Source organism: Bos mutus, chromosome 19 (assembly GCF_027580195.1).
Source record: "Bos mutus isolate GX-2022 chromosome 19, NWIPB_WYAK_1.1, whole genome shotgun sequence".
Lineage (NCBI taxonomy): Eukaryota > Metazoa > Chordata > Mammalia > Artiodactyla > Bovidae > Bos > Bos mutus.
In genome coordinates, this window is record NC_091635.1 from 29,802,010 (window position 1) to 29,823,942 (window position 21,933).

Sequence of the window (21,933 nt, forward strand, 5' to 3'; positions counted from 1 at the left end):
TCCAGCATTCTTGCCTTGGGATATCCCATGGACAGAGGAGCCTGGTGGGCTATAGTCCACGGAGTCACAAAGAATTGGATGTGACTGAGTGACGAACACTCATGTACAATTATGTATTTTTTAAAACTTGTTTTTTTTAAATTTTCTGTCTATTGCTGTAAAGTTAGCACATTGTTTTCTGTTTCTGGGGGGGAAAAAATAACTGCTTTTTATCTGTGGGTTGGAGGAGCCTGGTGGGCTGTAGTCCGTGGGGTCGCTAGGAATCAGACGCAACTGAGCGACTTCACTTTCACGCATTGGAGAAGGAAATGGCAACCCGTTCCTGTGTTCTTGCCTGGAGAATCCCAGGGACGGGGCAGCCTGATGGGCTGCCGTCTCTGGGGTCGCACAGAGTCGGACACAACTGAAGCGACTTAGCAGCAGCAGCAGCAGTGGTCAAGAGGCATCTCTTCCTGCAGTCTTGGCCTGAGTACTGGACAGGGGCTGTGGGTGAAGTGTCAGCTGTGGTTAGGCTGGCCCCGCCTCAGTGCAGATGTTCGCTGCGGTTCTGATGTAATTGGATGGAGAGCACCTGTTTTCACCTGAATCTGGCTCCTAGGATGCTGTTTACACAGGGACTGCCCATCCTGCCCCTCCCTCCTCCACAGGCCCTGTCATATTTCTTATCACACTTCCTTTCTAGATGTCACCACTTTTTCAGCCTGGGCTCCCACCTCCCAACCTGAAACGTGGCCCAGGGTTCTGTTCTCCCCCCAGATTTGAGCAAGGAGAATCCATGCTGTTTCCCTTCCCATTTCCTGCGAAAGTCTGGCATGCTCTTCCTCACTGGCCGGGACCCAGGGCTCGGGGCTGCTCCAGCCTCCCTGTACCCTCTTGCCTGGGTGCTGACTTTTCCCGCTCCCCTCCATACAAACTGTGTCCCCACCTTCAGCAAAACAGTGACCTGGAGCCACAGCAGGAGAGGGGACACACAATTGGGGTTTGTACACATGGGTAGCACGGTCATGGGAATTTATCTGTGATCACAGAAATCACAGACCAAACCCTGCCTAAGGAAGCCCCAGGAGGGCTTCAAGGCTCTCATCAGTCCCCCTTCCCCTAACCTGGACGGGGAGATGGCTGCCCATCAATACATGAGATATTTCAGACAATCCTCTTGATAATCCTGGGAGGGAGAAGTCTGAGCAGCTATCACTGAGCCCGTTTTCCAGAGAAAAATGAGGTCATTTGTTTTTCCTAAACCCATATGGGAGGCTAAGTGTCAGGGCCAGGGCCCAAACTCTGGTTATGTGTCTCTGAAACCCCAGATCCTTCTCCCATGGCAGCAAAGAGGACACAGGAGAACTCACAGGAGAAGCAGGGGCCTTTATTAGGGTCTGGCAGATGTAGTGGAGGTGAAACCCCAGGCCTGGGCCTAGGAAAAGGCAGAGGCCCCTAGAGCAGAGGCTAGCCCCCCCAACACCTCTACCTGGCAAGCCCTCCCCTACCCCAGGTTCCTCACTCCAGCCTGCCCCTGCCCCTGGGAACACAGAGCACCAAGAACTGCCAAGAAAGACCCTCTAGGGCCACAGCTTGGAGGGAAGCACAGGATCCAGGTGGCTGTCTCCCTAACATGAGAGATCAGGAAAGTTCAATGTCCCTCCCCGCCCTCCAACGGGATGAAGTGGGGAAGCTCCTCTGTCCCCCAGAAGAGAACGAACATGTTCTCTGTAGTGGGGAGAGGGAGTTGGGCTTGGCCTCTAAGCAGGACCTACCTAGAAAGGCCAGAGGTGAGGCCCCCATTGGAATTTCCCAGACGCTACACCTTCACGCTTGAAGTCTCCCCTTTCCCTTCCCATCGGTTCTGGGGAGCAGCTGAGAGTCTGGGCCGGAGTGACTGATGGGCAGAGGAGATCTACTCCAAAGACATCTGTGGGTTTTGGAGTGGGGGTTTCCCCGACACCAAATTCAACTATGTACACAGGCAGCAGCCCCAGCGGCAGGGGAGCAGCTGCGAAGGGCTAGTAAGAGTAGCCACCCTTGGGGCCAAAGGGCTGGGCAGGGCCAGCCAGCTCTGGGAGGTAGGCGGGGCTCTCGTCCAAGTGGGACAAAGGGACTGTGTCCTCCTCACTGACCGGCCGGTCAAACTCAGCCTTGAGAGCTGGACGCTGATTATCTGGGAAGGCCAGAGAGAAGAGGGCCTCGGGCTCACACACAAACTTGTACACGTAACGCTCGCCAGCCACCTGTAGGGGGAGAGGGCTGGGTCAATGTAGGGGTGGAAAAGCAGCCCCCCTGCAGGCCCAGGCAGATGTGTGGGTTCCTCCTGCTGCTTTGTTTAAGAAGATGCCTCCCTTCACAGTTCTTTTCCATTACTGCTCATCACTTTTTTGAGAGAGGAAAATCTTAGGGTTGTCCATAATTTCTGGACTTCTGACTGGTTCATTATCTGCTCCTTCAAACTTGCTGAGAGATGCTCTCCTACCCGCAGCACCTTCCCACAGCCACTGCCCCCAACTCCTGTGTCTTTTTTTTTCTTTTAGGCTGCACCTCACAGGATACAGAACTTCCCCAACCAGGGATCAAACCCACCCCCACTACAGTGGAAGTGCAGAGTCTTAGCCACTGGGCCACCAGGGAAGCCCACACCCACCCTGTCCTTGGACCCTTAACCCCTGACCTTCTGCATGATGCCTTTCTCGTAGTAGTATCGGAGTGAGCGACTCAGTTTGTCGTAATTCATAGCTGGCCGGTTCTTCTGGATACCCCAGAGCCTGGCAACCTGGGGACAGGGGATAGTTGGGGGATGGCCAGGGCAGCTCAGCAGAGGAAATATGGGGGGCAGGTCAGAAAGAGTACTTGAGATTCTTGGAGCACATGCTCAGCTGGCCCTGCAGCTAAGCACCAGCCTGCAGACCCCAGTTTGGCAGGAATTCAGGTTAAATAAAGCAGCAGTGCTGGTGAAGGCACATGTCACCAGTTCCCAGGGTTTATCTCCAGCCCCCAGCGCTGTTGGGAGGAGGGGTGGAGACATCTGAGAGGCCCACCTCCTCAGGCTCAATTAGTTTGAACTCCATCCCCCGGCCGGTCCAGGCAATGAAGTGGGCATTCGTCGGGTCATCGAGCAGGGCCACCAGAAACTGCCACAGCTGCAAGGCACCCCGGCGCTGGTAGGGTGGTCCCTCTCGGAAGGCTCCCATCCCTTCCTGCTTGATGTCTCCTGAGGAACATAGACAAAGAGGTGGAGGGCCTGTGCCTCTGGTGGCCCAAGCAACCCCGTCCCCTCTCCCCAGGGGTCTCTCCAGCCCCTTTCCCATGAAATGTGATTCCTGGGGGGACACAGAGGGCTCGAGCAGTCACTTCTCTGACCTTCAAACTTCTCAGGGACGACACAGACATCATCTGGGAATGGTCGCAGAGGTTTCTCATAGCCATAGCCTTGAGGAGGAAGTGTGGGGGTCATTCAGATCTGAGGGCTCGCTGATACGAGACCCCAGAGAGTCCAGAGGGACTCCTGGCCAGGAACCCCTCCCCCACAGCAGGACTCTGTCCTCCAACTTGGAGGTGTTGGCAGGGGAGGAAGAGGGGGCTGCCTTACCCACGGTTCTGTCACCTGGAGAGGGCCCAGAGAAACCCTCTGTGTGAAGGTACATTGAGGCATACCCAGGGACATCTGGGGGGAGGAGAAAGAAGGGAGATGTTGGAGGTAGCTGGGGTTGGGGCGGCAGTCCCCACACATTCAAGAACATGCCAGCCTGCCTTCCAGTTCTTTCCCCAGAGGCCCGCCTACCCCCAGGTCCCGGGGGTGGGGGGGGGGGGGAGTTCACCCAGAGGGACTGTCAGGCTCGAAGCCCTCAGCTTGAGGGCTGGGCCAGACGGCCTGGATGGCAGCAGCTGAGGCCCGGCAAAGCTGCTCCACAAGGCCCCGGATTCCAGGAGCAGCTGTTTCCTGTGAGTTTAGAGGGGAGGAGGAGGGTAGAGATGAACCTCCGGGGAAAGGGTTCGGTGTCCCAGGCTAAGATTCCCCTGGAATGGGCTGACGTCCGGTCAGCAGAGCAGGTTCCAGCCCAGTGCGGGTGTGGGGGAGGGAGGAAAGGGTGTGGGGGCAGGGAGAAGAAACACATATGTATCTATTTGTGGAAAAGGCAGTGGGCACACCCGGCCGGGCCCTCTGTTTCTAGCTCTGACAGTAAAACAGTCCACTCTATTTCATTCCATTCCACAGGATTGACACCCCACCTGGAGGACAGTGTGGTGCAGCCAGCCTGTCAAATGCCAGCCCCTTCCTGCCCTACCCCCTTCACTCCCACTTATGAATGAGATGGTGAAACCTGACACCTCCGGGAGGAGGCGGGAGGGTGGGCTCATTCGAGCCTCCATTTTGTGAATGGAATTCCTGACTCCATTCAGAGGAAGCTGAAGGGGGAGGGGCAGGAGTTCAAGGGCATGTAACTGGAGCTCCTCCGGTCTGCCTCCTTTGAAGGTCAGCGAACAAGAGCGTCTCCCTGCTACTTCCTCCTCACTGCGGGGACAGGGCTCAGGCGTAGGGCTCTGGGCTGGAGGAGAGGGGCTCCCTTCAGGTTCTGATTCAGGCAGCCTGGGGGATTTGGGGCTCATGCCTCTACCTCTAAAAGACTGACACCCGGAAAAGGGAAATTCAAACACTCTAGGCAGCTCTGAGCCTAATCTAGACCCTGAAATTTTTTTTCTCGAATGCAAGTTGGCAGATAAACTCAAATTTGGAGCTGCTAACAATGTTAATTAACTTGGGGCTTCCCTGGTGGCTCAGATTTTAAAGAAAATGCCCGCAATGCAGGAGACCTGGGTTCAAACCCACACCTGGGTCCGAAGATCCCCTGAAGGAGGACATGGCAACCCACTCCAGTATTCTTGCCTTGGGAAATCCCATGGACAGAGGAGCCTGGTGGGCTACAATCCATGGGATCACAAAGAGTTGGACACTACTGAGTGACTAACACACACGAATGACAATGTTAACAGGAGACAAGATTTCTTGGGCCTTTCCCTGGCTGCTTGGGCTTTTGAGCAGTAGCTGTTGTTTATGAACACCGTGGCTGAGTGCATCTCATTTCCATCAACAACCAGGTGGAACTAGAATTTAAAGTAGTCCCTACTTCCAGTCCCCAGCTCTGGCCAGGATGGTGGGTTGTTTCAACTAGGAGGCTCAAACAGGATGTGGAAACCACACCTGAACCCTGCCTTCCAATTGGGAAGTGTGAGCCTGGCTAGTTCAAGTTCATGTTCTTTTCGTTCAAATCCCTTTGTATTTCTTAAGCTTCTGTGGGGCAGGGACCAATGACACGTCCTATTCATCTGTGTCTACCAACTGCACACACTCATGCTCCTGGCATAGTACTTCCATCCCAGTAGGTATGGAAGCCCCCAAACACCCGTTAAATAGAAATGGGAAGAAATGCCTTAACTTTCCTATCAAGTCACGAGCTATCTGAAGGCAAGGACCTGCACATCTCACTTATCTCTTATCTAAATATAAATCTGCTGATTGAAAAGGGACAGCTCTTTTTGAATCTATGAAAAGAAGTTGTAGGTGCATGGGTTGAATATATCAACTAGTAAAAGGATAGGAAGGGGAGACATGTGTTTAACGGCACTGTCCACTCGATCACATGCCACCCCACCCGACAATCCCCTTGAAACTCCTCTATCCCCTTCCCGGGAGCGTCTCTTACCTGAGTCGTAGGAGAAGTCCGTCTGCTCCTGTTTGATCACCACCCCCGCCCCTGGGTACCTGTGCCCACTGACTCCACCCTGGCCCACTGCTGGCTGGCCGGCCTGTTCATACAGGGGGTCAAGGTATTCCTGCTTGAAGCTCTGCTGAGGGTAGGGTGGGCAGGGCTCCGACAGCTGGTGTTGGTAGGGGGCAGGGAGGGGTTCACGGCCCGCTCCCTGAGAGGGTGTGAAGGAGTGGCAGACATCCAGGGGCTGCTGGAAGATGGAGCTGCATGTGGTTGGATGAAGAAAGAAGAGAAGAGAATATTAAAAGTAGTCCTCCAACCTTGAGGGATAGGATGGGGAGGGAGGTGGGAGGGGGGTTCAAGATGGGGGACACATGTACACTCATCGCTGATTCATGCCAATGTATGGCAAAAACCACTACCATATTGTAAAGTAATTAGCCTCCAATTAAAATAATTAAAAAATAAAAGAAGGCCTCCTTGTGCCTGCTGCTCTCAGAGCTTACAGAGTGTGGGGGGCGGGGGTGAAGGAAGGGGCAGGGAGAGGTCAATACCCTCACCTTTCCCGATGCCAGGTCTCTTAAGGGCCAGTGAAGAACACTCAAGAGCAAAACTGGTGAGATGCGGCTCTCCTTGTCTCCTTACCTGTGCTCCCCGAGGTACCCGTGGCCAGGGTGGGGCTGGGAGGTGCTGGAGGATCTCAGGAAATTCCGTTGTTCTGCCCGGGGAAAGGCCTGCAGGGGCGACTGTCCGGGGGCACCAGGGGCAGGGGACTTGATGGCGATTTGTCTAGGGGGGTCATAGGCACTGGAGGTGAGGGGGAGGGAGACAGGGGTGAGGGGGCAGGGAAGCTGGGCAAGCATCTTTGAACCCTTCATTCCCTGGGAAGTCAGGTCACAGGGATTATGGGAGAAGACAGGGTGCCAGGGTGCCAGACTCTGCCCCAAATCAACTTTTTTTTCTTTCTTAATCCTAAAGCCAGGTGTAATTTTGAAAACAACCCTCCCCAGCCCACAGCAACTGGGCAGGGTCAGACAGTGGCTTCTCCAGTGGAAATACTCTGCTCTTTTTAATATTTTGGCCACAACGCGAGGCATGTGGGTGGGGGGTCTTAGTTCTCCAACCAGGGATGGAATCTGCACCACTGGAAGTGCAGCCTGAACCACTGGACCACCAGGGAAGCCCCTGCCCTGGTCTTAATATACATCCCTTGAACCCGTTGATTTTTCATCCTAACTACTCAGGAAATCCTGAGCTATATTACCCTATTACCGGAGCTCAGAAATCCTTTCTATTGTCTAATACGCATCTTAAATGCTGCCACTGCTCACCAGGTGCCCATCCCCAACCCTCCATCCAACCCTTCCTTCCCCAGGGCGGGGCTAGGGCTCACCTGGAATAAAGGCACTGCTCGCCATGGTGATAGGGGAGTGGGGGCTTCCTGCTGCAGGACAGGGCCGGGTCTGTGCGAGGACTCTGGGGCTCCTTCTTGATCCTGGTGGTGGGGCTGTGGAAAGCTACTGTGGGGGTTGGGGGAGGCAGAGTGAGGCCAGAGAATGTCACAGGAGAGGCAGGAAGAGCTTCTGCTGCCTTCTGACATCTGCTCGTTAACCATCAGTTGGATGCTGGTATAGCCTCATCCCCCTTCTCTGGGTCACAATTGTCAGAAGAATCATAGACACTTCTAAGAACAGTCCGGCTATTTATATTATGTCTCGTTTTATACTTTTGGCTCATGTCCAGTATGAACCAAAGAAACTCTAAAGTTCAACATTTAGTGCAACCCCAACCCACCCCCACCCTGCCCAAAACACCTTTGTAGGAGCAAGCACATCCAACCAAAGGCCTGTGGTTTTCCTGACCATCCTGGAAAATTCCAAGGGAGAGAATGTTTTCTTATTTGGGGCTATAAAGCATCTTTCTTTTTCTGGTTAAGGTTGGATATTAGCCCACTTGCGTGTCAGCTGACTAGCATCATACACACACTCCTAATTATCCGTGAAGAACACTGGCCTTTCCTGTGGCCCCTGCTGGGTCCGCCAACTCCAGCCACCAAGCCGAGCATTAAAGAGTTGGTTTCAAGACTGCAAGTGTGAGTCAAAACCCACAATCTACTGCTCTGTTGTGGATTATTTGTGCTCTGCTTCATTTCATTGGTTAAGACCGTTGAAAGCTAAGTATCAGACATTAAAGCAGGGTTTCTCAACAGTAGCACCAGTGACATTTGGGCCACATAATTCTTTGTCATGGGGGCTGTCCTGAGCATCGCAGGATGTTAGCAGCCTCCCTGGTTCTATCCATTAGATGCCAACAGCACTGCACCCTCAGCTGTTAACAACCCCAAATGTCAACAGACATTGGTCTCCTGAGGTGCCAAGTCATCCCTACTTGTGCACAAGTAACTTAGAATGGCAGAACTGGCCCCCACTGCACTGGTCCAAGCCCCTCGTTTCAGAAATAAGGAAAGGATCAGAGAGGTGAAGCGTCTGCTCCAAGGTCACACAGCTAGAATGGGCAAGCCCCGACATGCACTAAAGTTTTCATCTCCCAGTTACTGCTGGGCCTTTTGAGTCCAAACCCAAGAATGGGGAGCTCTGCCCTTCACCCTTTTTTCAGAGAACAGAACAAGTTGATCTTTTGTGATCCTCTATCCCTATGACTCATTTCCTGCCCTCCCCTACTCCCCATCCCCTCTACCCAGGGCCCTCTACTCACAGTTTTCCGAATGGAAATCAGGAACAAATTGCTCATCACTGTCCGGTACCTGAGCTGCAGAGAGAGGTCAGAGGTGAGTCTGGGCTGGGGGCCCTCGATGGCAGCCCTGGCAGATTCCATTATTGCAACCCTGCAGATTAGCACCAGCCAGAAGGGGCAAACAGCTTTCCCAGGACTGAAAGTAACTCCACCCAGGTCCTAGCACCCTCCCTCTCGGGGCTCCCTTAACACCCTGGAGGGAAGGCTGCAGTTCTCAGAACCCGTCTGAGCAGATTCCAGAGTTGTGTCTTAGGTGCTTTGTCTTTTTGCCCTCCATTTTTCTCAAGTGAAGATAACCCAGCCCCTCAGAGTTTACAGAGTTCCCTCAAAGCAGAGTCACATCTGGGATGGGCAGGCATGACAAGGAATGAGAGTCTGTGGACTTAGAATCACATGGGAAGATTCTTAATCTGGGCAGGGCCCAGAACTTCCCAGGTGAAAGGTAGAAATCTAGAGCCTGGGAAAGGAGATGGAATAGAAGGAAAAGACTGGTTCAAGGAGGTGATAAGAGTATGACAATGGGAGAGGAGGAGGCTGGGGTCACAGGCGGTCATGGTGCTTTATCCCTTTGATGTGCAACTAGGAGAGAGAAGGGCTTCCTAAACTGGAACTCTGAGGAGCACTCCCAGGGTGCCAGTGTGGGTGGAGCTGGGTTTGGGGATTAGGCAGGAAAACTAAAATAGCACAACAGCTCATCCGTGGCCCCCAGACTGGATATCCGGGCTCTGATTTCTAGTTCTTATTCTGGCCTCGCCAACTCCTTCAGGTGGGATACAGCTGAGTACCTCTGCTGACCTGAGAATCTTTGCCCACTTTTTGCCCCTTTCTCAGAAATAAATAGATCACAGCAGGAAGGGAAAGGGTAGACACCAAGAAGGACTTCCTGATAGTCTGGGAAGAGAGTGGCTTGAAAGTAAGGCAATGGAACCCACAGAAACAGGTCTTTCGTCCCCTGTAGGCTGCTCTCAGTGGGCAATGGGAAAGCTCATGGATAAAATGACGGGAGAGTTGGAAATGGCTGGTAAAGGTGAGGGATACAAGGAGATGGCTGGAGAACACTTTCACTCGTCCCAGTCTATACAGAACACACCCTAATCTCTATGGCTTCCCTCCTGGGCCAAGGCTCCACTGTCTTCCTTGGATTTCAGCCATGACCTCAGATCAGAACTCCCTACTTCTACTCTCCACATGGCTGTCAGAGGGATCTTTTATAACAGAAATCCAATCACTTCTCTCCCTTGCTTAAAGCATGAACCCCAAACTCGTTGCCCTTGGCCTCTGTGGCCCCGAAAGTTCTGGCCCTTGCTTGTTTCTCTGACCTGCCTCTCCTTGCCTGTTACCCTCCAGAGCTCTGGTCTCCTTTTGGGTCCTGATCAGCTTGACCCCTCTTCCCCACATCCTGGCCTGTTGTTTTCTGGCCTCTGAAGTCTTAGCTCACTTTGCCCTTTAGAGGCCTTCTCTGACCACCCAAACTGAACTGGTCCCTCCTGGCTCTTGATCACATCCCTATTTTATTTTTTCCCAAGCACATAAGAAATGCTTTCACTTCTTGAAAGCATTAATTTAATTTATGCATATGTAATTTATGTGTAATTTATCATCCATCTATTCTACAAAGAAGTTAAGCTTGCTGAGGACAGGGGATTTATCTGTCTTGTTTGTCTGACTCCCAAGCACCCCTGAAACAGAGTCCCATTCAGAATAGACACTCAATACATTATTTGTAGACTATATGAATAAACATACAATGACCCCTGTCCTCAGGCCAGTGGGAGCAACAGGGGCCTGGGAGCAAGAATTAAGGAGATCCTAATCAACCAGCCCTTCCTTCCCCTTGAGGGCCCCCTCTCCACCACCAGGTAATATTAGAGGCAGGTCCTCCAGGGAAAACACATCTCACAAAGGATGCTTAAGGCTGTGATCAATTGCTTGGCAGGTGGATTCTTTATCAACTTGCTTTAAGACATCAGAGGTGTCAAGTGCTTTAAAATACACATTTATCAAGGGGAGGGATAAATTGTGAATATAAGATTAACAGATGCACACTATCATTTATAAAATAAACAGCAAGGATTTACTGTGTACCACAGGGAAGTCTATTCAATATCTTGTAATAATCTATAAGGAAAAAAAAAAGAATATAGGTATAGACACACATGTATATATGTATAATCAAATCATTTTGCTGTACACCTGAAACCTAACACAATATTGTAAAGCAACTATACTTCAATAAGAAACAATAAAAGAAAATACACATTTATAGATGGGTGACTTCTTGACAGAGGGAACCCAACGGCTGAAGGGTTTAAGAATCAGGAGACCCCCAGCCCCTAAAGAACTTATGGAAGAAAAATCAGCACAGAACAATTCTGAAGTGATCAAATAGATCAGTAGGGCATGAAATCCCTTGGCAAAAACAAACAAACAAAAAACCAACACAGTACATCTTTTTAGGAGCGCAACTAGGGTACAAAGGCAACCGTTCCCAAACTGGCCCCAATCAAGAAGCCTGGGACATTCTTAGAAACAGATTCCCAGGCCCCACCCTTGGAAAGTCATTCCAAAGGCCCAGGGTGGGGGTATGTATCTGTCTATCTATCTATATTTTTTTTTGGCCACACTGTGTGGCAGGCATATGGAATCTTAGTTTCCCAACCAGGGATCGAACCCTCACCTCCTGTATTAGAAGCTCAGTCAACCACTGGGCCACCAGGGAAGTCCCAGGCACCTGTATTTTAACACACGCCCCTGGTAGCCCCTAAGAACAGGCAGGTTTGGAAAACTGGATAAAAGGAAGGATGCAAAACCTCAACTGCCCAGGGGGGTAAGACCCAAGCCCATCTTTGCTGTGCCCTTTGGCACAACCATAGGTGAGAGCCCCCCAGACGGGCAGAATGGGGGTGACAGGAGCAAAATGAACACTATTTCCCTCCCTGCTACCTGGGCAAGAAGGGTCCCCAGGGTGGGAGAGGTCAGCACATGGGGGAGGCTGACGCACTCTGGGCCCCCTCTGGGGCTTCATTAACTGCCAGTTTCCATTGAGGTAATGGGCTGGGGGCATCTCCTGCTGGCGTCACAAGCCAGGTCACATGATGGTAGAGAACCCTGGGGTCATCTTGACTTTCCTGTTGGCTCAGGCCTGAAGGTTTGACCAGAACCCCCAATCCCCAAGGAGTCCAGGAGGCCACCCCCAGCACCCTGGTAATACCTCAAAAGAGGTGGTGCTGTCCTCATCCCAGGCCAGGAGAGATCAGCCAAGGCAAGAATGGGCTGTGGTGTGAACCCTAATGCCTGCCTGGCCCCTCCCCAGAGCGCCAGCTCCTCCCAGAAGGGCAGGACAGGGCTGCCCTCCATCGCTCAGAGACTGTCAAGGATGGAAACAGGAACACAGAGCCTCGTGTTCCTGGAGAGCAGGAGAATTTCTAATGACCATGTTTGGTCTCGAGTGTCAGCCACTCTTTATTTATTTGTTGACTTGGCTGAGCTTAGGCTGCCAAGCCAGTGTGCCAGGGTCTGCCCCCAACTCCATCCTGGCACCAAGGTGGAGTTTATCTGCCTGGGGACATGGCAGAGGATTAAGGAGGAGACAGGAAAGGTGCCAAGCCAGCATAATGCCCACAAAGAGAATTTTAGGGAACATCCCTCCAATGGGAGGGGAGTCAGTAGAAAAGGGGCTTAGGGGCTTCCCACCTAGGCTCCAGGAGAACAGGTAGGTGCAAATAGCCAAGTAGCGAAGCCCATCCCAAGTAAACCACCCACCTATACAATATATACTCCATCACCTTCTCCCTCTCCGAAGGTCCAATTACAGGGCAGAGGGGCCTCTTAAGGAGCCCCAGTGGAAATGGGGGGAGGCATCCCCCGGAGCTTCTCCTCCATTTTGTCACCACTGGCCTCTCCCCCTTACCCCGCCCCGACCCTGGCAGCATCCTGGAAGGAACCAGTTCTCTATCTATGGAGGGGACATTTGTCCCCAAGAGCCTTCTGGAAGGGGAGGAGACAGAAAGATATAGAAGGAGGCATTGTAGCTAGGGAAGACCAGAGGAGGGAATTAACCCCATCTCTTCTCACAGACAGGCTGAGCCCCAGCGTGCACACACATGGATTCACACACACCCAACTGCCTTTTACTTCACGGCTTTACACGGGTGAAACACATCCACATGGGATCTCTTTTTGGATTTACAAATGCGAACAGGGAAAACCAAAGGACGAGGGGGCTGCAGATCTCAGAGGAAGACTTGGGACCGATGGTTCTTATGCAAGGGGGAGCGCAGACCCACCCCTTTTAGAATCTCATAGGAGCTATGGATCCTTCTCTTAGAAATATTCACATTCCTTTGTGTATGTTGCATCCTCATCGATTTTATACACATATCGGAGGGCTCAAGGACCCCTACAACCTCTCCACAGAGCTTGTGGGAATCCATAGACCCCGTATGGACTCCTGCCTCATACAAAGAACATACATGACCCAGAGTCAATGTTCCTTATCACCAAGAAACCAAAGTCATTGCCTCTGAGGGTTCCAGAGGGCTCCCCACAAACCCGGAAAGGAACCCTCGACCAGAAGCACATCTTTGACAATAACCAGACGCAGCTTGGGCTCAGCCGGTCTGAGCCTGGGGTTTCCCTGCAGCAGCCCGGTTCTTTCTCCAGCAATTCAGCAGATTCCCAGGCACCCCAAAAATAGACACACCTTCTTAGCCTCACATCACCCCACCCCTCTCTCCATCTAGAAAACCCCCAATCCAAAGATGTCTGAGCTGCCTCCACAGACCCCCGCTCACCCTCACCCTCTATGTTGCCTGGACACCAGATACTGAACCCAAAACCACCTCCGCCAGAATCCAACCTGGTGTCCCCCTAATTCTTCACAGCCCCACCCACACTTCAAGGACCCACGGCTTCAATCCAAATTGGGGCTTTAGGGAGAAATCAAGCTCCAGCCCCCAGTCCTACACACCCCACCGCTGGCAAGTTTCCAAAGGAACTAGTCCCTCCCTGCCACCCCAAAGCTCCCTCTGGGCTGCAGGGGTCACTGACCTGGTGGGAAGAGGCAGGAGAGGAGGCTGGGGTGGTGCTGGGACGGTGCAGGGGGACAGGGCCCCGGCAGCTGCATCTGTCTCCGCAGAGAGAGCGAGAAGGAGCAATCGGCCACAGCATCCCCCCCTCAGGCCTGGCCATCCATCGCCAGCTGGGAACCTGAGCTGCTCCCTCAGAAGGAAGGAGAGGGAACCAAGGAGATCCCAGCGCCTCCCCCCCACCCAACCTGCGTCTTGCAATCCCCACCCCCACCTCCCCACCCACTGGATTTAAATGTACAGGGACTTCCAGGGCAGCAGCGTGAAACACACACTGGCTGTCACGCTGACACATGCAGATAGACACAAGTACAATTTCTAGACCCCCACAGCCAAGGGGTGGGGCTTCCAAGGTTGACAGAAGATGAGAATGTTTTCCTCCCCTTCCCATTCCAAACCCTGCTGCTTCCGAAACGCCAACGTCTGAGCCTACCCCTAGATCACAAGCCCCAGGAGCTGCCCACTTAGGGGAGCCTAGGGACCCTCAGCTGGACAGACAGGAGCCTGGCAAGCCAGACAGAAATCAGGCGTTAGGAAAGGAAGTCTTTGAGAGACCCTGGAAACTGACACCACTGCGTTCTTTTAGCTCCAGCTCAGCTCCGGAACCTTGAGCGGAGGATGGGCAGGATGGGCAGACTGGGCATAACTCTGCTTGTAATTCACAGTTGGGCACACAGGGCTTGCAGAATCAGGAAAGACGGCCACAATCTCCCTAGAGCCCCTAGATCTCTCCAGCACCCATGAGGACGTTGAGCCTTGAATTCCAAAATGTCTTGAGTGCTTGCTCCATGCTAGTCATTTTGCTAACGTATATATTTAGGGGGATACCACAGCGGTCACAATAGATCTAGTCTGTCTAGTCAGGGGTCTTTCCCTTTTACTCCAGGCTTTCAAAGATGGTTCTAGAGGAGCTGGGTTTGAGTTTTAAGAAGTCATTCAAGAGACACAGGTGGAGGGATGGGGAGAGCTCAAAAAAGAGAAAAGCCCTTAAGAAGGGGTTCCTAGTGCTGTGGTTTCTTGGGTTTCAGTGTTACAGTGAAGGGACCCTCAGATGGGGGTATTAACCCTTCCCTCTCAGAGACTGTCTCAACACCAAAAGCCACCTACCTGCAGACCTGCTAGTGACACCCTTGGGCTCTACCCAAATACACCAAGGGATCCCACTAGGAGACCTTCTAGAACACACCTCCCTACTCAGAGGCCCAGCTACTGACCCCACTCCAGCCAGCTCGCAGCTCACCCCCTCCACCATCACCCCTGACTCCCGCCCCCAGCAAACTGGAGGAGCAATTTGCCTACGGAAGGAGGAGGGAGGATCGGCTGCCATTAGAATTACAATCAAGGCAATTTGGGGGAGAAGCCCTGGGCTGCTTTGCCAAAGTAATGCAAAAAAAGAAAAAAAAAAAAGAATTATTTAAACTTGTCCTTTGGCTCAGACAGTAAATCGTTTGGTGCTGGGGGTTGGGAAGAAGAGAAACCAAGGGGGTAAAAATGAATGTTTCGGCAATTCCAGAAGATAGGTAACAAATGAATTGCTCCTTCTCTTTCACCCTTTTCTTACACTCACTCCCCCGCCCCAAAACCCTAACACACACCTCAGCCTGGGGGCTGGTGCCAAACAAACTTTGCAAATGAAAATTTCAACCAGGAAAACGGGCCTGGGGCCAAGTTCCATTCAAATAAGCAAATACCCCACACAATGGTCTGATTCATCCCCAGGCCTAGTTACACAAGCCTGGCTCTGGGCAGAGAAAATAAATATCAATATAAGTATCCACACAGGGCGCTGGAAAGAGTGGAAAGGCAGGATACTTGGGGAAGGGGCCTTGCAGAGGCCCTGGAGGCCAGCAAGAGAGGAAGTGAGCTAGGCTGGAATACTAGGGGTAGACAGCATCGCCCATCCCAATAATAGAAAAGGTCACAAAACTACTCACCTTCAGCGAGCCACGTCTCCTGGAAGTGACTTAGATCCTGGAAGAGATCTGAGGGGGTGAATAATGGAATGGAGAAGGTGAGGTGGAGGTGGCGGGGAGAGAGTGGGGAACCCTAAGGAGCCCAGTGACCTCCCCCTTGGGGGTTGGGGGAGAATGAACAGAGTCCCTTGGAGGGCAATTTTTTTTGGCGGGGGGAAGGGCGAAGGCTCCAGGTTCAGCCCTCAGGATGTGTGAGGTGGGCAGGGTCGCGTTTTGTCTCGCTGTCTCTTTACCTTCGGAGTCGGGGGGCGGCAGGGAGCCCGGGTCCATGAGCTTCCCCTGTGGGACGGTCAGAGCTTCGCGCAAGCTCCCATTTCCGGGCGATTTCTGCGGGGAAGGGGAAGAATGCCCCCGAGTCACCCTGAGGCCGCCTGGTCTGGGGGGCGGGGCTGGGGTCCCGGGGTGACTCAGGGGCGGGCAGCCCTGGACCCCGCTAGGGCCGCGGGGTGGGTTGGGGCGGGTGCAGGGAGGGGCGGGCGTGGAGGCCGGCGCGGCGCTCACGCTGCAGAAGGTGTAGGGCACTTGCTGGTCCAAGTATCCGCCTTTCATCCTCCGCTCCATCCGGCCGCTCCCTCCGGCCACACGGCCCGGGCCCCGCGCGGGGGCAGAGACCTGGGGGCGGGGGGGCTGCGTTCGCACACCGTCTGGGGAAGGCAGCGAGGTGGGGGTGGGTAAGGGCGGCAGGGAGGGGCAGTCCCGAGGCTCCGGGTCCGACGGCAAAACTTCTCCGACTCACTCAGGCGATGGGGAGGTTTCCGCCTGCAGAGCTTAGCGCCGCCACACTGCCCTCCCGCCAAAGGAGGTCCCACCTGCTCCTGGGAACCAGGGTCGCCGTTTCGGCTGCTTTCTGCAGCCCTGCTTTGCCCAGACTTGGTTACATAAGACGTGTGTGTGTGTGTGTGTGTGTGTGTGTGTGTGTCTGTATGCGCGCGCGCGAGTGTGCGCTCGCGCGCGGAGGAGCAGGCGAGGCGCGCACCATTTCGCACGCCCACAACTCAGGCGCCCCCTCCAACCCTGAATCCCAGCGCCTCCCACCCCCTGCCCTGGAATCTGCGGAGGCGGCGGTGAGAGTGTGGTGAGTGTTGGATGCGACGCTGGGAATCACACTCTCCCTCCCTCTCCCTCCCGTAGCCTCACCTGAGGCCCGGGCGTCTGTACTGGAGCCGCGAGGGATCCCGAGCATCCCCCCTGGGTTGCACCGAGGGCCGCGGGGCTAGGCCGGAGCTAGGCGACCCCGGCCCCGGGTCCCTAGCGCACCGGCTTGTTTTCCGGGCGCCGCCGACAGTTGTGAGCCCGGGGGAGCCTCTGATTGGTGCATTTCCTTCGCCTCAGCCTTGGCTCTATCTACCCCCCACCCCGCTCCCTTTGTTTCATTGACTTTTGTGAATGAAACCCCAGGGCCCGGCACGCCCGCCAATCCCGAGACTCGCCCTGCAGAGCCGGGGGGGCGGAGTTTCCCAGCAGCGGGGGCCAATGAGAACTCAGGGGTTGGCTCCCGGTTTCATTCACTGCTTGGGCTCCCATTCATAAAAAAATAAACTCCTTGCGGCCGGAGTTCATTCATAAAGAGCTGAGAGAAAACGAGGGAAGCCAAGGACCCGACGGCTTCTCTGTGGGACTCGGTGGTGACCCTGATGCTCTGCTAACTCCTCCGGCTGGCGTCTGCACACGTCTCTGTGCATCCGCGTGTACGTGGGAGTGTGAATGTATCTGTGTGTGCGCCCTGGGGGGAGGCGAGCGGACTTGCATGCCCAGAGGAACAATAATAACGAGCATTTATGAAGCTCTCTGCTTCCACGTGCTCATTTCATTCCCATAAGCTGGCGAAGGGGTTCTATTGTTTCCATTTTACAGAGACTGAAAATGAAAACTCAGAGAGGGGCGGTGGCTTGGCCACTCGGGGCGTCTGGAGTTTGCAGCCCCCACCCTCTACATTTTCCGGTATAGCCCTTTGAGGCCACAATTAAGTGAATTAAAGGTATATGACAACAACTGATACACAGTAGGCGCTCAATAAATGTAAGCTGGCACAGAATCCAGGCTTTTCCTCAAGGGTCTGTTCTTTGCAGAGCTGTTCTGTGACCCACTTTCTATTGATTGAAGCAGAAACTAGAAGCCCGGCTTGGACCTCTGAAAGTGCAGTTCTCTCTGCTATCTTTCCTCTTATCCTGAGAGCATACACAGGGTATTAGGGAGCAAAAACCCAGAGAGCTGATGATCTGAGAGCAGGACTGCGTTCAGTTCTAGCCAACAAGCTTCTCATAGTCTTTGTCACCTCATTCATTTAGTAATTCATTTGATAAACATTTATTGTGCCAGACACAGTGCTGGGTGCCACACAGGAAGCTGTGACCAAGACAAACACTTGATGGGAGCTGGGCTGCTTAGGCTGGAGCCACGGGGGCACATAGAATTTGAAGTCCCCCAGGTCTTTTTTTTTTTTCTGTGACAATACTGATTTTGTTTCCTACCTGTTTGTGATAAACACTAGAGACTGACCAAACCTCAGGCTTGCTTTCAAAATTCATCTAATCTAACACCCCCCACTTTCCAGATGTGGCTGTGGAACTTCAAAGAAGGAAATGATACATGAAATCTGTTGTCAGGGTCAGAACTGGAACTAGAACACCAAACCTCTAGCACCTGTTTGGGGCTGGTTTCAGGAGATGGTCCCGGGCAAATGAAAATAAACTTCCTCCTCTCTCTTTTTTTTTTTTTTTTTTTTTTAACAAATATTCCTTTATTTGGCCGTCTCGGATCTTAGTTGCAGGCATGTGGGACTTTTAGTTGCAGATCTAGTTCCCTGACCAGGGATCCAACCAAGGTGCCCTGCATTGGAAGCATGGAGTCTTAGCCACTGGACCACTGGCGAAGTCCTCACTTCCCTCTCTTTTCAGCTGAAATGTTTAAGACTCATGCCTACTGCCTCTCTTCTCCAGGAAGCCTTCCAGAGAGCCCTAATCAGTTCCTTAAAGACACTACAACATTCTTGCCTATATCTCTATTGTTGGTATCTTTTTCTGCTACATGGTCATCGATTGGAGAGTTCTCCAGGGCCTGGAGAAGATCTCATTTGATTTGCCTCTTTAAATCTTTCCCCAGCCTACTTCATGCTTATAAGGGTCCCAGGAAATACTTGTTCAGTGAGTAGGTAATATTAATACAATAAAGACCAAACTAATCGAGCTTAGCAGAAACCCTGCCCAAGAAAGGAGAGACAAGCCCAAGCAAATCCCAACTTTAAGCTAGATGGGACCAGTTTAGGGAGGAACTTATGCCTCTGAGTCAAGAGAAGTGGGGGAGGAGGACGGAGGGTTCTTCCAGGAAGGCAGCTGTGATGTAGTTTCCATGACAATGAAGAAGATTCTGTCAGATCCTGGACAGAGCTCTCCAGTCCCGGGATCTCTTAAGGATACCCAATGTTTCTGAGTTTTTCCATTTCTCTGGAGGGCCCCTGGCTCCCTGGACAGTAAGTGCTTCCTCTCCATTCCTCATCCAGGGTTATGGCTGAGGGGCCCTCCCACTCTGGCTCTGGCTCAGAGTGCTGGCTGAATGGAAGAGGATACTGCTGCTGTTGCCATTGGCCTCTGATTCAACATCCAAGCTCAGAGCAGTGACACCTCCAGGGGAAACATTTGAGCCTCTTCCAGGGCTTGAGACAATTGGGGAAAGGAAGGAATAAAGGGGCTGGAAGTTTCTGTTGGAAATCTTATCACAATAACCAACATTTAAGGACTTCCCTGGCAATCCAGTGGTTAAGACCCTGCTTTCAAAGTAGGGCACATAGGTTTGATCTCTGATCAGGGAAATAAGATCCCACGTGCCATGAGGTTCAGCCAAATAATAATAATAACAATATTTTTATTAACATTTCTACAATACACTGTGGAAAATTCTTAAAGAGATGGGAATACCAGACCACCTTACCTGCCTCCTGAGAAACCTGTTTGCAGGTCAAGAAGCAACATTTAGAACAGAACATGGAACAATGGACTGGTTCAAAATTGGGAAAGGAATACATCAAGGCTGTTTATTGTCACCCTGCTTATTTAACTTACATGCAGAGTACATCATGCGAAATGCTGGCCTGGATGAACCGTAGGCAGGAATCAAGATTGCTGGGAGAAATATCAATAACCTCAGATATGCAGGTGATACCACCCTGATGGCAGAAAGCGAAGAGGAACTAAAGAGCTTCTTAAGGTGAAAGAAGAGGGTGAAAAAGCTGGCTTAAAACTCAGCATTCAAAAAATGAAGATCATAGCATCTGGTCCCATCACTTCATGGCAAATAGATAGGTAAACAATGGAAACAGTGACAGACTTTATTTTCTTGGGCTCCAAAATCACTGCAGATGGTGACTGTAGCCATAAAAGATGCTTGCTCCTTGGAAGAAAAGCTATGACAAACCTAGACAATGTATTAAAAAGTAGAGACATCAGTTTGCTGACAAAGGTCCATATAGTCAAAGCTGTACGTATTTGGTTTTTGCAGTAGTTATGTATGGATGTGAGAGTTGGCCATAAAGAAGACTGAACACAGAAGAATTGATGCTTTTGAACTATGGTGTTGGAGGATACTTTTTTGAGAGTCCCTTGGACAGTGAGGAGACCAACCAGTCAATCCTAAAGAAAATCAATCCTGAATATTCATTGGAAGAACTGATGCTTAAGCTCCAATACGTTGGCTAATTGTGAAGAGCCGACTCATTAGAAAAGACCCTGATGCTGGGAAAGATTGAAGGCAGGAGGAGAAGGGGATGACAGAGGCCGAGATGGTAGGATGACGTCACTGACTCAATGGACATAAGTCTGAGCAAACCCTGGAAGATGGTGAAGAACAGGGAAGCCTGGCTTGTTGCAGTCTATTGGGTCACAAAGATTCAGACATGACTGAGCGACTAAACAACAGCAATAACATTTACTGAGCACATCCACATGCCGTGACCTGCTGCAAAGACTTGACCTGTATTTACTCCTGAAACCTTCATAGCAGTCCTGTGAAGGGGCACCTTCATTTTACAAATAGGGAAACTGAGGCCTTAGAAGCACATCTACCCTCAAGGATCTGCTCAACAGACTTGAGGACATTCCAAACAGACTCAGGGTCCAAAGACTACATTTTGAGTGAACACACAATGGAACAGGTGGAGGACACGCCTGAGCCACAGAGTATACATGGATATACCCCAAATAAAGGAAGCTCACAGTCCCCTCCTAGACACACAGCTTCATGGAGGACACACACAACATCCAGGAGACAGTGAAGGACAGGGAAGTCTGGTATGCTACAGTTCATGGGGTTGCAAAGAGTGAGACACAACTGAGTGACTGAACGACAACACACAACATGCCTCCTTACACCCCCCATTATACCTTTGGTGGGGGCTGTGCAGGTAAATGCTTCCTTCTCTAGAATAATGGGGCTGGACTCTGATTTGTTTCCCAGGAATCTAAGATATAAAATGTAAATGAGGATTTTAGATATGCAGATATTCAACAAAGGCAACCTGATACTTACTTACCTGAGAGCTGGAAGTTTGGAGCACTGGGATGAAGAGTGAGAGACACTTGGATTAGACCAGGAGGCCCAGGAGCCATCAGAGAAGCAGGGTCCCCCAGATGGACTTTCAGAGTATAGGATGCTGAGTGACCTACCCAGCCTAACTGATTAGGGGAGAGAGATGTCTCCAGAGCCCTGGCTTCCTTGCTGTGTGAAAGAGCTGAGAGTTTCAGAGGCTTAAAGCGGGGAGCTGAGAGGGTAACCCAGCTGAACAGTAAGGCCAGATGGATAAGATAAACAGGGTCAGGTGGGAACCTATGTCCCTTTATGTATGTGTATGTGTTAGTTGCTCAGTGATGTCTGGCTCTTGCGACCCCATGAACTGTAGCTGGCCAGACTCCTCTGTCCATGGAATTTTCTAGGCAAGAATACTGGAGAGGGTAGCCATTCCCTTCTCCAGGGGATCTTCCCAATCCAGAGATTGAGCCTGGGTCTCCTGCATTGAAGGCGGATTCTTTATCATCTGTGCCACCAGGGAAGCCCTTTAGTGTCTTCCAAACTGGAGATGTCACCAAGGGGAATGAATCAGAGAATAGGGTCTGGCCCTGGAGTTGGGGGAGCATGGGGTCTTTCCCATGGGCTGGTGGCTTTCCAGGTGGCCCTAGTGGTAAAGAATCTGCCTCCAGTGCAAGAGACATGAGATGTGGATTCGATCCCTGGATCGGGAAGTTCCCCTGGAAAAGGGAATGGCTATCCACTCCAGTTCTTGCCTGGAGAATCCCACGGATAGAGAAGCCTGGCGGGCTATATAGTCCATGGGGTTGCAAAGAGTTCTCTACAACTGAAGTGACTTAGCATGAGCACTATGGGCTGATGGGTCAGAAAAAAGAAAGTGCCACTTTTAGACTTCACTTTGGACTC

General features: G+C 52.0%; 1 protein-coding gene across 7 annotated transcripts; it reads right to left on the bottom strand.

The window, feature by feature from the left end:
- Window positions 1-1,345: 1,345 nt before the first annotated feature.
- Window positions 1,346-16,872, bottom strand: ETV4 (ETS variant transcription factor 4). 7 transcript variants are annotated; one of them, XM_070389884.1, is made up of 13 exons: window positions 16,648-16,872; window positions 16,012-16,122; window positions 15,744-15,837; window positions 15,472-15,519; window positions 8,412-8,465; window positions 7,090-7,216; window positions 6,342-6,503; window positions 5,691-5,959; window positions 3,578-3,652; window positions 3,349-3,417; window positions 3,027-3,199; window positions 2,660-2,761; window positions 1,346-2,225 (listed from the first exon to the last, which is right to left on the bottom strand). In XM_070389884.1, the coding sequence occupies exons 2-13, from the start codon at window positions 16,069-16,071 to the stop codon at window positions 2,001-2,003; spliced, it is 1,458 nt and encodes a 485-aa protein (XP_070245985.1). In that variant the 5' UTR covers window positions 16,072-16,122; window positions 16,648-16,872; the 3' UTR covers window positions 1,346-2,000. The 7 variants fall into 7 exon arrangements, with proteins under 7 accessions (XP_070245985.1, XP_070245984.1, XP_070245983.1 ...); XM_070389883.1 differs by having other exon boundaries at window positions 6,342-6,485; window positions 16,012-16,154; XM_070389882.1 differs by having other exon boundaries at window positions 16,012-16,154.
- Window positions 16,873-21,933: the final 5,061 nt, after the last annotated feature.

Coding starts and splice junctions, on each gene's coding strand:
- ETV4 (XM_070389882.1), bottom strand. CDS start 16,693: ATGCTCGGGATCCCTCGCGGCTCCAGTACAGACGCCCGGGCCTCAG. Junction 15,520..15,743: donor GCCGCCCCCCGACTCCGAAG/GTAAAGAGACAG, acceptor TCACCCCCTCAG/ATCTCTTCCAGGATCTAAGT. Junction 6,504..7,089: donor GAGCAGTGCCTTTATTCCAG/GTGAGCCCTAGC, acceptor CCTCACCTCCAG/TGCCTATGACCCCCCTAGAC.